Raw genomic sequence first — 17,684 nt, 5'->3', positions numbered from 1 at the left:
TTTTATTTTTTTGTCTTAGGTTACCTTTTCAATGTTTCATAAAGAGTGCTTAATTTTTTGGGTTTTGCCTGAACTTATTCAAGGAACTAAAAAATCTGCCAAAATTAGATTAATAACTTGTAATTTACTAAACTTTACAATCTCAATTGCAAAATTAGGCAAGTTGAATTCCATGCTAAGAATTCAAATATCACTGTTCAGACCCCTTTAAATCACAATGATAAAAAAAGAGTGAAGTCAAAGTTCTTTTTTTTTTCTCAATGGATTTGAAACTCTCGTGATATGCAATGTCACCCTTCCCATCTTTTTCAGAATCTGCAAAAACGAAAATATTATGGCTATGTATAATGAAAATTAAATTTCCCAGGACATAATTTACCTTTAGAAACAGAGCTTTTGAGAAAAACTACCATTATAGAGCATTAAATACGTCTGTAGGTTTGGTCAGCATGAGACACTTCCCATTATCATATATTGAGATTTGATGATCATGGACACAGAAGTACGGATGAATTAACATGATGAATTAACTTTGTAGTTCTGGACACCCATGGCCACTGACTGCATTTGTTTCTAGTTCTGGAAATAGGTGGTAAATATATGTGTGTATCTTAAGCAATTTTTCCTGGATTTTACACCTAAGACTGTCTTCTACTTTACATTTTACATGAGATAACAATTTCTATCCAATGATATGAATAACTTAAATGATTTATAATAACTTGTTAAGGTGAGGTAACTTATTAATGGCTTAAACCCAATTCTTGAAAAGTCAGTGAAAAAGCATTTTGGAATCATTATTCTATGCAGTATTGTTAGATAAATAAAGATAAGCTAGATCAAGAAAAGATATTTGCATCTGACTGGTGGAATTAAGTAAAAGTATACTTTAAAGAATGAATTAGATTTGTTTTTCTTCCTCTTTGCCAGTTTATTGTTTAGCACCATGGGCTCTTGGATCACTTATCCTATGTTTCCAGCTGTTGTATTTGTAGCAAACATCTGGTCCCATCCTAAAGCAAAGTTACATCTCTGTAACAGCTGGACTGTGAGCTCAATGTTATCAATGTTGAGCTTGCTCCTAGAGTTTAGTTATAATGAAAAAGAAATAATTCTTGAATGTAATACTTCTGGAGCACCATCAATTAAATATATTTGCTTTACTATAGTATTTCTCTCTGATTTCAAAAATGATTACGATTTAGTGGCTGTGAAGTATTTGTGGGCAAAAGTAAACAACATCTAATGATCTCTTCTCTTCTACAGAAAATTACATCAGCAGTTTGAGATGTATAAGGAGCAAGTGAAGAAGATGGGTGAAGAATCACAGCAGCACCAGGAGCAGAAGGGTGATGCCCCAACCTGTGGCATTTGCCACAAAACCAAATTTGCTGATGGCTGTGGCCATAACTGTTCCTATTGCCAAACTAAATTCTGTGCGCGCTGCGGAGGAAGAGTGTCTCTGCGGTCCAATAAGGTATGGAGTTATGAGAGTGGAACAGCAGGCTTCTCCTAAACTCAGGATCTCTTACTCATTGCTTATGAATCCAAATCACATAACTACTGAAACAGATTTCCTTTAAGGAGAAATCTACTCCAGGGGCTTTTAAGATATCTGTCCTCATTTCACGTAATTTCCAGCTGCATATGAATTTGGGATTATGGCTTTTAAGTTAATACATATCCTTTTTTGACTAATAAACTCATGCAAGTACATTTCTTTGATTGGAGGATGAGTCTCTGAGAAACAGAAGTATATCTAGTGATCTAGTGATGCTAATAATATTGATTATTACAAAGTAGAGCAAGGATTTGTTTCTTTCTTGCTTGCCTAGGCTCGTCTGTACAAGATTATTGTAAAATGAGTGTTAAAACATTTTATATAATATAATATAGTGCTTTAAAATATTTATTAGCTATTGTACATATCCACACATATTACGCATATTTATATGTGCATACACATGCAAATGTTAACCTATTTCTGGGAAATAATTAAATGCACTAACATATATTGTTCTGTGTATGCTGGTGTTTATTGTATAACAAGTGGTAAACCAGCAATCTGAATCTTTAAAAAAGCTGAAGGATAGAGTAAAAAATTTAGCACAAATCATGTAATCACAGAAAACCCTTTTGAGATCATTTTACTCAACATTTTAGATAAAATGTTCAGATCTGATACACAGAATCTTTCTCAGATTCTGACAGATACTTATAGAAGACATATGACAATACTCAAGAAGTATTATGCTAATCTTTTTTGAAAATATGTATTTTGTAAACAATACAATTTTATTGTTTTAATGTTTATTCATGTAATATTTTTATGTAATTTATTTACATAAGTCAGTTTTTTTCAGTAATATGCTCATTGCAAATACCATGCAATTGGTAAATATTATCTTTTGTAAGGTAGGAGACAACAGTATGCATATTATGTATTTCTTGGCTTAAGATTGAAAAGTAGGTTTAAATAATGGACTGAAGTTTTTGATTAACAAAGTATAAAATAATAAAAAACCATAAAAACTTAATAATAGTTCCTGATAATTAAAGTAGCTGAGATTATGTGTAAATGTGTCAAATTGCCTTGGTTTTCATTAAAGTAACTTAAAAATGCTGCCTTCAGTAGGTTTACATATTTTGTTTTTTTTTTATAACTGATTAAGTCATGCTGCTAGTAATAAGAGAGATAATTTCTGTATTCATTTCATCTGATTACAAAAGCCAATTAGGACAGATGTTTGAGTCATTATGCCTACATCCTTAGAAACATAGCATTAGGAAGAATGCTTCATTTCCTAATGACACATTCTGATACACCATTTAGATTCTCCTTGAGATGGATCATTTGAACTTGACGGACAGATATATGTCTGACTTCTCTTGACAGCTTTCCAAAGAGATTCTTCCTTAGAGTCTTAGGTAATTCCACTGCTTCACCAGACTCACCACAGATAGCTTTTCTTACTATCTAACCTAAATCTGTCTTTCAGCAAGTCAACTTCTCCATTCAGTCTGAGACTGTTCTGCAACACTTCTCAGCTGGCATTTTCTTTGATTCCTTTTGCTAATTTAGTGTGAGGCTTTCCTGCACCTCATTCATTTTTGTTCTAGATAATTTATGAATAAGGTGAAAAGAGTGTCTCTAGACTGATCTCCTGTGAGGCTTTGCTGGTGGAAACTTTCTCTTAAAAAACGCTGGATCATTTAGTCCTGTTTTTTCTTCTTGTCCTTTCATTAATTAAGTTTTCTCGTGGATGAATTTATTCCTGTTTCATGGCAGCTGAGATTCTTTAAAAGCCTGTAATCCCAACTGAGCAGTAGGAATAAATCCCATTTTCTCACTTTCTCTATGACTACTTGAAAGAATTCTAACACATGTAACAGATGTGAATTCCCTCTACTAAAGCCATTCTGACTTCTCCACATTTTATCATCATTTATTCATATGCTTGCTAATTTTATTGTGTATTTGAGTTTCTGAAAATCTGTCCAATGTAGATGACAGACTCCTTTGTCTGTTCTTCAATTGATATAATGTCAAAATTCCTTAAAAATATGTTGGTATTTTTTCCAAATTTTATACTTCTTATCAATGAAAGACTGTACTACAGCTAATAATTATTTTAGACTGGAGATGCTTTACACTAACTGTCATATAATTTAAAAAATATGGGGTTTTTTTGTTGACTCATTTTATAGCTTCTCTTTCTGAAATATCAGTTCAAAGTATGTCCTCCAGTTTATTCTGCATAAAATATTCTCAAATATGTACCTTCCTAATCACTGTGAATAGGAACAAAAATGATCTAATTCAGAAAGACTGTGGCAGTCTCCTATTTATGCCCTGCTTTATGCCTACACTGATAATTCTATTAAAACTATTTTTGTCTATCAGATTTCATTCTTATCTCTCTTCTTTTCTGAATACAACTTCAGTTTCTTGAAGGATGACTTCTAATAACTTCCTATTTTAAATTTGCTTTTTTTGGCCTTTGTAGACACTTTTTGACACATTACATATCTATATCTATATCTATATCTATATCTATATCTATATCTATATCTATATCTATATATATATATATATATATAGATATCTGCTTTGGACCTTACATAAGGTGATACTTACAATGTCTGAAATGTTCTTTGGTGGATCTGTTTGAGATCTTCATAATATCAAGTTTCAAGCTAACCTCCTGCTTTTTACTCCAGATTCTCCTAAATTGTTTAGTACAAATCAGTATTAGCAGCATGTGCCTCGGACGATGGAGAATTGCAAAGAATACTCCTCTTTCAAAGGTCTCAAGGCTGACTGCTTCTTATAAGGTTCATGGCCATGAGTAGGAGCAGGGAGTGGAAATTTTTTGACTGCTGCCAGAGCATTAGATTAGGATTCTCAAAATCTTTGGATGAATTATTCCTTTTATAGTTTCATTAAAGTGACTTAAATATATAGACATTAGCATTCAAAAATTATCATTATATGGGAGTTCCTTCTAGCTCAAACAAATAAAAATTTTAATGGTAGCACTTCTGTACAATTTGTTATCTTGGTGAATGGTGTATTTAGCTAAATGGGGATTAAATTTCAAGGGAGTAAAAAAACCTTGAACAGTCATCTTTTATGTTTATGAACAGTTTCAGATTGATTAAAGTTTAAATAATAAATCATGTGAGAGCAAGCAGTTCTTAGTAATGAGTACTACTGATATATAAAATATACTCCTTTTTTTTTATTATTATATACTAATTTATATAGGGAAATGCACATTGAATGAGTCAGTTGGCAACAGAATGAGGTTTAGGCAGGTGAGAAATCTAAATGTTAAAATTTTGGAAAAATACAGCCTCCAGATTTGATACAACATTGTGTGCAGCAAATATCAATTTTAGCATCTCAGAACGGCAATTCACTAAACCAACATTTTACTTGTACAGAAAGGAAAAAATGCTTGTCTGGAAAGTTAATGCATGCTGAATACCTTCTTTAGGAGTATTTGGCAACTTACGATTACTTGGAGCCACTGAAACATCCTTCTTTCTTTGTCTTTGAAGAACAAAAGTAAGAGATTTTCAGTTGTTTTATAGGACCCCAAACCAACATGGGAAACACATAAGGTGTACATAGGGAACTTCTCTCAGTTCCCCTGGTTCAGTGCAAACTTTGCATTCTGATTATTTCCTTGGGATTGTTTGATTTTGAAAAAAACATCAAGTTCTCATTGCTGAATGATTCTAACTGCTGGACTTGCAATGTGATCTGTATGGAGCTGCAACACGAAATCGTAGCATACTTGTGGTAATGCATAATCCTTTCATTCTGTTGTGAATTAGCAAGCACCGAAGAATTAGTCTGTCAAAATCAGGTTTTCTAAGTCACTAAGATTTGGAATAAACTCCATGATTTATTATTGCATACAAGTAAGTTTGTCTTTAGGAGATGTGGTTTGACTTTGCATTTCTCTACAAAAGACGAATAACACTCTAAACATGAGGAAAGGGTTCCTCCAAACCTTTTGTGTGGTTTTTCTTTTCAGTTTAATCCATGTAACACCTGTAAAAACTGATAACCTGCAACTGTATTCATCTTTCTGGAGAACAAGTATCTCTGGAAAAAAAAAGAAAGTCAGTGCTAAATTATTCCAAAGACATTCCACTTCTTATTTAGAAGTTAAATTCACAATTGGAGGTTTTAAAAGTTATGTTTCTCATTAGGATGAATTTCACATCTCAGTCTCCCCATGGATAGAATAGAATTTGTATTATCAGGTGTGTTGAAGACTTTCAATCTTAAATCTGGTCCTGATTACACTGGATGAATATTAATGCCATAGGAACATCTATGATAGTTAAGACATCTCTAAGTGATGGTCATTTAGAAATGATCAACCCCTCCTATTTTATTTGAGGTGATCAACTTCGTTATTCTTTTGAAAGTTATACCCAGACTTGTCAGGACTACAGTTCAGCTCGTGTACTTCATGGTCCTTAGTGGCCTTGCCCTCTCCTTTCCTGGTGGAGTTTGGCTTCTCTGATGTGGCACAGCTGTAACCTGGGGTCAGCCTTGGGCAAAGAGCTGTGTGAGGATGATTTGCAATAAGCTCCCTTGGGAGCTCCAGTCCTTTGCCTGCGAGCTGCTCAGTGCTCAGCCTTGGTCCCTGCCTCAGCCATGCGGCTGCCTGGATGGATCCCTCGCTGAGCCTAATCGACTGGCTTGGCTTTCTGGATTGCCTCAGCTCTGCCTCATCACCATGGCCTCTGCTGGGGACCTGGATTCTTTGTTGACCCTGGGCCTTATCCTTGGGTTCCCCTGGGGTGCATGCTGTGGGACACAGGTCTGCAGGTGGGAGCATGACCTGCTTCATGCCTTCCTTTCTGCCTTCTCCGGGCCCTGGCCGAGCTGCTGACCCTGCTTCTGCCAGGACAGTACAGAAGTGGTGCAGCCCCAGCATAACCTTTCAGCAAAACACTTCTTCAAATTGTTGCATTTAATGCTGAGAGTTAATACCTTGCACAAGTACCATTTTGAACCAAGAGATATTGCTCCTTTCCAGTCAGAAAACTTTACTTGCTAACTAATACCTAGCAGAACTAATACTCAGAATCCGCATTTCTGTATTGATTCTTTGCATTCTCTTGATTGTTAAAAAACCCCTGTGATTTTAATACATGCTATGTGGATATGATCAGTCCCTTCAAATGACAATTGCACAAACTCTTTCTGTTATTAATTTTATTTATTTGAAACTATTTACATTTGATAGCTCTTTTGATCTCAATAAACAGCAAATGATGGTCTCAATTTCAACAGAGGCTACATGTTTGAACTCTTCACTATAAAGCTTTCATAAACCTTGGAGGTTGTTATGATCCTGATACAGTGAAGAACTCACAATTTTATCCAGACTTATAATTTTAGGCAATTAAAATGAGAAAAATAAAGTCTTGAAGCGTAGCTTTGGCTCCTACAGTCAGATGCCAGAATGATCGATCTTGTAACAGATCTTTTTAAAAAAGGATAAGGGATAAATACTGACTCATTCTAGTGTTTTTTTTGGTTTTTTTTTTGAGTATAAGATGAAATTCCACTAATTTTGCTAACATTTCTATGTGTCTGAATATTCATGTAGATAAGGCCTTTTCCCCTAAAACCACTGTTAAAATATACCTGCATTCTCATGTGGAACAGGACAAATACCCCTGTTCTTTGAAAACTGAATTGAATGATTTCTCTAATGTCTTTGCTATTGAAATGCCTGACTAGGCTGTCTTTCATATTTTCAGTCTTGTCATTGCTTGCAGTGTATTGCTGTGAACTCAAGAAGGTTTGACAGTGTGTGTGGAGGAAGCTGAGAGGCTGGAGGAAGTCATAGGTGTTTGGTAAAATGTGGTGACATGTCTTGAACTTCACATATCTTTATATTTTGTAGCTTGTTTCTGAAAAGAGATTCTTTATCCTGGGCATTATTCAACATAGGTTGATTGTGTGAATTAAGTCTTGGTTACTGTTATGATCAAAGTATGAATGACACTATTTTGAATTATACTTATGGATTATAATTGTCTTGGATAGTAGAGTGTATTTCTTCAGAAATGAGGATAAGAAAACAAGGCTGTAGTTGTTTCCATATAAAATGTCTCTGAACACTACTTTCTTACTGCAGTGGGACAGGAAACCATGAAAAGGTATGAGGCCACCTGGTACTGAGCAGAAGAAGATGTCTCTGCACACAGAGTGATAATGCATGGGTGTCCTGTGATTTAGATAGCTTCCTATGTATTTACTATTTCTATAGCTGAGAATATCACTAAATCCCATAGCATCTTTAAAATACTTTAATCTTTTGCCACTGAACATAAGATCATAGAATAAATTAGGTCAGGTGGGACCTGTGGAGGTTTTTCCAGACCAATCTCCTGTTCCATGCAGGATTAACTTCAAAGTCAGGTGAGGTTTTTAGGATCTTCTTCAACTGAATTGTAAAACCTCCTAGGACAGCGAATCCCTAACCCCACTGGACAACTTCTTTCAGTGATTAACAACTCTTTTGATTTTCTATTTTTGTTACATGCAATACAATCCCTTAATTGTTGCATTTTGTTTATTACCTGTACATCTTCAAGAAAATTCTGTCTTTGTGTTTCCTATAGCTAAACTTCAAATATTTGAGGGATGAAAGTAGTTCCTGTCTTCCCACATCCTTCCCTAACCCAGCCTTCTTTAGGCTAAACAAGCCATCTCCCTCAGCTTCTTGTATATTTTGTGTTTTATTGCCTGACTGTCTTGTTTGGCCTCTGTTGTATTCTCTCCTGTTTGTTTGTAACTTTAAGATTGGAGGGAACCTAAGCCTTCTCTAAGAGTTACGTGTTATAAAGTTACATTTCATACAGGTATCGGAACAACAAATCTATAAAATTAATTGTCACCCTGTTTTGGCAAGCAGTTGTATTCCCAGCACAGCCAATGCTTAACCAAGTGCCTAGATTTAGTCTCTGTATTGGCATGTGAAATTAAAATACCAGATAAAAATCATCATTCTTCATTCAGTAAAGGAGGGAATATTTTTGACTGAAAATATTTTGAATATTTTTTTCTAAAGTATTAATCCATTTACAATTTTAGACAGCTAAAAAGAAAATTTCTTCAAGGAAAATAACAAATATGAATGTTTGTATTTAATATTGATGGGTAGGAAAAAGAAAGTATATGTGTTATAGACCTGGCATGACATGCAGTAAACACTTGTGACACTCTGTCTCCTTGTGCTTTATAACTCCAGGATTTTAAAGATCTCTTGAGTGACTAGCATGCAATTTTGCCATTTGAATGCCCTTAATTTGTCTGTAGTAAACGTTCTAAATTTCACTGAACTCCTCACAAGTGCAAAGCATTGATGAATGCTAATCATTGGCAGCACTAGGGTCCAAGGTTTGAGCTAAATGCTGCATCCTTTCGATGGGATGACCCATTCTTTTGTGAAAATAACTAAGGCATGACTCCCAAATTATGAAAATAATTTCCTTTGAACATTTTTTGTACAATTTTTTTATTATAAGGTTGTCTCAATTTCACTCATGAAAAGATAATGAAAGTTATTAGAATTACTTATTTTTCACTATATCTCTTTCACCACTAGGGAAAATAAGAAAGATATATATTACTTCCTTTGATATTTATTTGTTTATCTTACTAAAAATTCTAGTACTTACTTTCAAAATGGATGTGATTCTTTCCTTATTTGTGTTTTTTTTTTTCCCCCCTGTCCTTTCTTTCTTGCTTTCGTGGATATGAACTCCAGGAGGACAAAGTGGTTAGAGCCTTTTTTCTGTTTAAAGTTCTTTTCTTTTATGGTTGACTTATTTCTTGCCCTACATTTGCTCTCATTTACACAGGTGTAATTCCTACTGAAGGCAAGGGGAATTACTGTCATTAAAATGAAAGCAATGCTTGGCATAAAAGGCTTAACTGTTTTTCAAATAGCTTACTAATAACCTGTGAGTTGTTGTGAACAGTATGCATGATATTCCTCTCTGTTTGCAGCTTTTGTGAGCATGCCCCTGCCTTTCCTTTGCTTTTGCAATATATGTGCACAGCTTAAAAAAGTTAAATGTCATTTGTGTCATAGGTGTTTCTTTGATAAAATTCATTTGTATTCTTGTTGAAGTGGCATAAAGTGATCATAATGATTTTTGCACTCTGTATCACTGATATGTACGCTCTCAGCATTTTAGGTTGTAATTTTTTTTGTCATGGTAGTTCAGTTCTGATTGTCAATGACAATACCTGTAAATATTAAGAGAACATATCTATCCTAAACGTTTAGGATATGCCAGCAATGTCATAGAGTTATCCACTAATATAAAATATTTTCCAAACTGGTTTGTAGGTTTTCCTAAAATATAGTGCACATATTGTATTCAGCATAATGTTGAAACAATGTTAAATGTTATGCATGTCACTGACATTCTGTTTGTCTTGATAATAATATACATACAGGAAATATTTTAATCTTTTCTTTTAGCAAGGTTTAAAGTGATAGTATAAATCTGAATTTGGGAATAAGCCTGGGTATGCTTCAATATTTTTACCAAATTAGTGTAATTGCTTTTAAATAACAGAATTGAGAAAACTACATGAGCTAATGTAAATCTTTTTCCATCAAACTCTCTGCTGTATTCTAAAGAACTAAAATTACAAAAGAAATTTGCCCTGTAATGCATGGCAAGTAAGTTCCTGATTGAGATGGAGTAAAGAAATTCTTTAACGTTCATATACTTTTAGTTAATGTATACAGAGAATGGCTTTTTTCTATAATGAAATAGAATTTTTTCTTCCTGATAGACATGTCAAGGCTCACATTTGACTTGCACATATGATTCAGAAATTGCTTCACACAGAAGTTGTTAGCCATTATTGTAAGCCTCAATGTTGCTACCATTGAGGACATATCTTTAGTAGCAGGAAGTGACATTTGAGTTGGGCCATCTCCTCGTGCCCCCATCTGTTAGAGGGTACACAGCTTGCTTTTGGCCTACATCATCAGAGTTTTTCACAGTTAAAAGGCTGTGAATGTTTGAAAGCTGTGAAGTAACAGCAGTTTGTAGAATACAGAGGTAGCTGTCGAATACAAAAAGCAGATGAAGAAAAGGAACAATTTTCTCCTTGAAGAATGTACCCTTTCTGTATAATCTTGCAAGTAATTGATACATGCTCACAGTACTTATTTCCACAGTCAGTCCAACAACTGATGCCTGTGATATCATCTATGCTGGAGCCACGTCAAATACTAAATTCACCTGGAAAATAAAATTAAAAAAACATGTGAAGGTTATATTATTATCTAGCTTTACCATGTACATGTGTTAAGGAGGAAAGGGACAGGAATTTCCCTGGCTAATCAACTAGTTAGGTTTTTCCATGAATAAGGACAGTGGCTTAAGTTGTTTTATGTAATGTCTGTTTGTGCTGATTTTGAAATAGATGTTTTAGAAGTTATGAGGGCAGAAAAACCAATTAATATATTGTCAACTTTTTCTCAACTATAAACATTGTAAAGAAAGAACAACAGTGGTATTTTTCTTTATATTTTAGTACTAACGGTAAGGTTAAAAGCCTGGGTGTATTGAATGCAGCGTAATGTATCAAAATAGGTGCCTTCAATATAAACAGTATTTTTTAGTATGCTACAGCATTTACCAGTAGATTAACACACCTAGTGAAGGCTTAATATTATTTTTTATCCTTAATTTTCCAGTGTTAGTGTAGAAGGTCAGAATTCCAGTATTTCTTAGGAGGCCTATTCTGTATTATGTAGCCATAGAACGGCAAGTTCAATAGAAAATGATAAATTGATAAAGCTACAGATACTTCATGACTGTTGATGGTTTGTTGACCCAGTTAAAAAATATCAGCTTTGGAAAATGAGATTTATTGAAAGCATCAGGTCTGTAAAGAGTTAGAAACATATTTTAGTGTGTCCCCTGTAGAGGTCTTGTTACATCTTTTGATAAAGATTAAGATTGCAGGGAAAAGCTGGGACTGCACATGGAGCCAAAAAATTGGGCCAACCGTAGAGCTGTTTACTGGTGCTGTTAATGGTGGTGGGGAATGGAGTTAGACATGGATCCTAACTGTGTTTCAGTGTTGTACCATTAAACATACACAGAAGGGAACTTGTACTAGATGTTCTTCTATTCCACTTGTGAGACCTCACCTGCAGTACTTCATCCAGCTCTGGGGTCCTCAGCACAGGAAGGACATGGACCTTGGAGTGAGTCCAAAGGAGACCACCAAGATGATCAGAGGAATCAGAGCACCTCTCCTGTGAGGAAAGGCTGAGGCAATTCTCCAGGCTGAACAATCCCAAGAGAAGACTCTGGGAAGACCTTATAGCAGCTTTCCAGCACCTAAAGGGGTCCTACAAGGAAGATAAGGACAAACATTTTTAGCGGGGCCTGCTGCAATAAGAAAAGGGGAATATAATTTTCAACAGAAGGAGGGTTGGTTTATGTTAGATATGAGTGAAGGTTTTTACAGTGTGGGAGATAAAATGCTAGAACAGGTTGGCAAAAGAGGTGGTGGAGTGGCATTCTGAGCAGCCCAATCAAGTTGAAGCAGTTCCTGCCCATGGCAGGGGGGTTGGACTAGATGAGTTTTAAAGGTCCATTCTATTCCCAAGCCATTCTATGGTTCTTTGATATTAAAACCTCTTCAGTGTTTACAGCTCACTGTGCCTCTTCCCACATAGAATATGGAAATGACTCATGGATGTCTCAGTCCTTCATTAGTCAGGTACATAAAGAAGTACTTTTGCAAAATTGAGACCCCAGTGTGTCAGAAAGGAATAATTTAAGATGAAAAGAGTTAGATAGTATCTGAGAAGGGAACAGTTGATGTTTTAAAAATGAAAAATAGTGTGAATTTTCCCTACTTTTGGATGTTTTTTCTTTAAGAAACAAAGGTACATTTAAAAAGATTTCCTGCATTTCTGTCACTAATTTTCAGTCAAAATGTGACTATGAGGTAGAATTTTCTTTGAGAAACCAGAGTCAATTAAGGCTGTTAAAAATGAAGTTGATTTAAAAAATAAAGGTACACAGGATCATCTCCCTTTCACGTAGATTTTGACAATTCCTAAGCAAATAACTTTTTTTAAATGAGCAACACCCTTAGCTAGAATAGTAAAATTTTTTGACTATATTACTGAATGTCATGGAAAATGTGATTAAACTGATGGGGATCTAGGAAGTACAATACAGTTTGGGCAAAAATATATCTTCATTTTAAATAGTAGGAAATGAAAAAGTAGTAGAATTTCTAAATTTTTACTGAATTTTATCCTGAATCTAAATGAAATTATAGACTTTGTACCTTTCATTGCAGACCATGACTTTAAAGTAACCACTGATACTTTGGAGACAGCAAATAAGTAAGCAACTTAATATGTTTTTGGGAAGAGCTGATGGGAGAAATTGGGGTTCCTTCACTTTGCTGTTCATTGTTTGGCTTTTTAAAGCTGATACAATTCCAGTGGGGTGTTTTTTTATGGACATTTGAGGTTTAGATAAATTGATTCATATTTTTAAGTGTTTGTTTTCAAGTGACAAGTTTTGTAGTGACATGAAATCAGCAGTGGGTTGGCCCTCAGAGCTTCTGATACTTTTTCGGTTCATTCATCTCTTCCATTTGATTCACGAGCTTGTTTTTAGAGAATCTGTTTTAAACTGCCACAGATCAAAGGCTTCACCAAAACTGTTTATAATTTTGTACAGGAAAAACCTGAGGAAGAATGCAAGGGAACTTGCTTTTTGTTCTGTCTTTATGTTCTGTGCAAGGAAATAAAATATTTGACACTTTCTTTGAAGTAAGTCTTCTAACTTTCTAATGTTATTAATTTTGAAATACTTAAGACACAGACAAATAACTTGTGTTTAAAAATCTATTCTGAAACCTCCACCAGTCCTAAGAACTTTATTTTTTCCTTTATTTTTTCCTATATAAAATGACAGTAGAAAGGATAAAAAAGCAATTATCATAGGGCATTATTCTTTATCCTTTTATCTTACTGCAGTTAAAACTTCCTATTCTCCAGTTTTACTTCACCATGTTCCAAAGTAATCAACATTGTTATTCCAGTCAGGAGAGACCTAGGTGTTGATGATAATGTTTTCTGTCACTTTTGTGAAAATTTCGCTGTTAAAAAAGAAAGTTTTCTCATTTTACTTCTGCCATGCTGAAGAGGTCTTGGCCCCTACCAAGTTCCATATTATTTCTAAACCATCAGTGTTGTAGTTCTGTACCTCCACAGCACCTGAAAATTTTCTCATCTGGAATTGAACAAATGTGAGAAATATTTGTAGAAGCCATAGGTTGCTGCTTTTACCTCTGCCTTCTTGCTACTGGAAAATATCTGTTTGGGGAAGCTCTTGCCTTGTTCTTGACATTTGACTCAAGCTGATTTTGTGTCTTATGAAGAAACAGACTCAGAGTCTCATCAAGATTTTCATGGCCTGTGTATGCTCTATGTATCTTTTTAACAAAGAAATATGTTAATTTCCAGATTACTGAAATTTGGAAAAAACTCTTTTTTAGAAAGAGACTCACAAAAACTATAGAATATTTCCTATACTTAGAATACCTCTGACAGAAGTGTCCTGTACCTGCTATTACACAGGATCGTTTTCTGAGATACCTCTTTGCTGTGGGAAGCTTAATGATTTTCCTCAGCTCTTGAGTATTGTCTTTCAGATTGGGATCTCTAGAAGTCATTCAGAGAGTTGGCAACTTACATCTTCCTGAATCCACTTGGGCCACTTGTCCCAGCCTGTTCTCTGATCCTGTTTCTCACATATCTCTTTGTCTAAGTTGCTCTCCTTTATCTTACTGCATTCAGACTGCACTCTTGTTTCCTTGATCACTAACAGAAAGCACCTCCAGCAGCAGAAGGTGAACAAACTTCTTGGTTGAAATTGGATTGCCAAACATATTTCAATACTAGGTTTTCCTTTTGCCTGTCAAAATTATCCTGCAATCAAGACACATCCTCTACTCAAAATATGTTATGCAGCTTTATTTTCAGTGTTTTCAGGACTGTCATGATGTGACACGATAGAATGTAGTCAGTATACATAGGTTTTTAAATCTGCAAGTAGCAGACAAACTTGCCTGAAATCCTGATGAAGACTATACATAGTAAATACCTCCTCCTAATGGTTAAATTGGCATACAAATGTTTTCTCTAAATTAGATCTCATGTGTTACTAACTTTTTGGGCCTTACTGTCATACCAAAATACACTGTTGGTTGGCCATCACAGTCAAAGAACAGGGAGATTACACAACACTGTAGCCCATAGTCTAACTTTATATTAACGTCTTTGAGTTGTTGGAGATGTTGTGGGTTTTCATTTTTTTATTTTCTTCTCTTTTTTTTTTCCTTTTTTTTCTGCCTTCTCTGCAATGCCCATTCACAGATTATTGACTTACCCTCCACAGTGTTCAAGGAAAGGGGAATGTCTTTCTAGGAACTGCCAATCTCCTTTTCCAGCTTCTTGAAATTTAATTGGAAAATAAAAATAAAGTAACTTCTTCACATGATGTAGGTTCAAAATGGTCTTAGCTATTTCAATCCAATGGCTACGTGGTGTTTTAGATCCATGTGAGGATACTTTTCTTTTGATATCTATGCTCCGTGCTTAAAGAACACACTCAGATATGTTTCTTGCTTGAGAACAGAAGCAAATACAGAAAAAATTACTATGAGTGAGTCTGAAATTCTTTTTACAGTCATATTTGTACTTCTGTATTACATGAGCAAGGTTTTATATATCTAAAAGCTTGTATAATTTTTTTTACCCACAATAATCAGTGTAAGACACTAATCCTTCCTATAAACTTTGTCCTTGACATATACACTGTGGTGGTGTAATTTTACAGTACAGAAATTAGAAGTAGCTGGTTTGATTTTAGATGTACTGAATTTCTGAAAAGCACTAGAGGTGATTTAGAGTGAGTCTGGTGAAATTAGAATGACCAGTTTTTATTTTGCTAGCTATTTTTCCCATCCTGATAGAGATTTATCTTTTAACTTCAAATTATTGAAAATAGATTAATTTCCATCAAAATTCTTCTTCAAGCTATCCTAAAATAATCTTGTCTTAAAACATGTATGGAAACATTGCTATAACAATAAAAACTATAGCACATCAATAAATTTTCACTTTTGTTCAAATTAATAGAGCAAGATCAATTACAAATAGCAATTCTGGAACCAGAAGATGAAACAGTTCTTGAGCAGTAAGTTTTATTTGCCACCTGTTGCAATATTCAGAAACATTACCATGTGCTATTAAGTTCCAGGGGTAGACCTTTATCAAAAGTAGCTCAGCAAATTCCTCATTTCAGTCTCAGGTGTGTAACAGCACACCTAGGACTCTTTGGACACAGTTAGACATTATGGCACAGCAGGGGATGGTATAAATGTTTAATTATCTAGATTCAGCTTCAGTGGCTGGAAACCAGTGCCTATATATATAAATAATGAAGACATTGCTAGTAATAGAGCTAAGCAGCAAACCTCCCAAGGTGGTTTTCCCCCCTCAACTGTTTACTTAGAGCTTTATTTAGCTAGTGCCTTCAAGGAACAGTTTAGTGGTAGGTTGAGGAATGAAATGAAAAAGGCCCTGCATCTGGGTTAATATCTATTTGCTCTTTAGATCTGCTGTGTGAAACATGGAATTTGCATGGCCAGCACCTGTTGATATATGAAATATTGTATGCACAGACAAGACAGTTATTCAGCTTAGTATAAGTGCATTTATGTAGACAGTTTTAGCAGATGTTGAACTTCATGCATTCAAGGAAAAATTTAAATAAATGTGAAAAATCCTGTGTTAAAATAAGATGTCACCTATGAACTATAAAAAGGGTATTCAAAAATTTAAAAACTTCCTTGGTTTGAGTTATTATAAACATGCTGTCATTCATCATCAAGAAGATCTATGGAAAAGCCTGGATTTCAGGTAGCTAATTCAATTTTGGTCAATTTATATTTGTTACTGTTTGTGGCTTTTTGAGAATTAGTTTAATGTAGTTCACAGGCCCTTTTTAGCATTTTAGATCTGCAAGAAATAAAATACCAATGTTTTATAAACCAAACACATATTAAAAGGATTTCTGTTTGATATGGGGGATAATATGCTTTCACAAAAAAATCCATACAATGTTTTAATACTGATAGAATCCAGATGTATCTTTATTAAGTGGGAATCTGAGTAATTTTTTTTGCTATGTATACATGTACCTCCCATTTATCTTTAAATCTTTAAAGCTGGTCAGTGTTAATCACTAGTGTTCCTTTAACCAGTTCATCTTTCAGTTTCAGTGTAATTGCTACATAACTTCAGAGTCATGACCTGTTTAATTAAGGTGTTGTTCTCAGATACTTGGTCATGTGATTATGAAAGATGATATTTATTACTGTTAACGATTTGGATTTCTTACCATTTTAGGTAGACAAAGTATGGGATCTTTCTAAAGGGATTAGAATAGTTTAACCTCTGCATTGAAGACAGGGTTCAAATGCCTATTTCTCCCAATGTGTGCAATTGCCTAGTGTCTTTGCATTCATTATTAGTTAATTTTTAGATTATAACACCATGATGATTATATATTTTTTGACAAATTGGTTTTGCTTTGTAGGTGTGAAATAAATTCCTCCTACTTTGCTTCAATTTATTTTTTAGTTTTATCTAGTCTTTGTTTGACTTCTATTTTTTATTGACATCATTGTGAGTGGCCAAAGAAAACTTTCTGTGTAGTGAATGTCTGGCCTCAGTAACTTGGGAGGAGCATAATTGTTTACATTGTTCTTAGCATTGTGGTATGACAAAAAGTGAAAATTAGTTTAAAATGGAGCCTATAGATTCAGATGCCAATCTAAAGTACTCACTAAAAGTGCCTCAAAAGCTGTATTTTATTCAAGAGAAAGTGCTTTATTAATGTTAGCCATGTTGCAAAAGGTTTTTTTTTTGTTGTTTCCAGAGTCCTTCCTGATTAATATGATTGTATTTTGTTTTATAGGTTATTCATCTGTTTATCTTAACTGGCTGTTTATAAAAGACTTTGAAGTAAAATAGCTATGATCCTAGAATGTTAGACTTCTCTAATTTTATTGT

The 17,684-nt window shown here is 34.4% G+C and overlaps 1 protein-coding gene across 22 annotated transcripts in view; it reads left to right on the top strand.

Moving 5' to 3' along the window:
- RIMS2 (regulating synaptic membrane exocytosis 2) overlaps positions 1-17,684 on the top strand; it is a 446,434-nt gene that overhangs the window by 83,773 nt on the left and 344,977 nt on the right. For all 22 annotated transcript variants that reach the window (XM_068183223.1, XM_068183411.1, XM_068183392.1 and 19 more), the window contains one exon: positions 1,267-1,477. In XM_068183223.1, coding sequence (XP_068039324.1) covers positions 1,267-1,477 — 211 coding nt within the window. The remainder of the gene's footprint in view (positions 1-1,266; positions 1,478-17,684) is intronic.

The sequence above is a fragment of the Anomalospiza imberbis genome, chromosome 1 (genome assembly GCF_031753505.1).
Source record: "Anomalospiza imberbis isolate Cuckoo-Finch-1a 21T00152 chromosome 1, ASM3175350v1, whole genome shotgun sequence".
NCBI classification, from domain to species: Eukaryota; Metazoa; Chordata; class Aves; order Passeriformes; family Viduidae; genus Anomalospiza; species Anomalospiza imberbis.
This window is presented reverse-complemented; position numbering and strand designations above follow the sequence as displayed.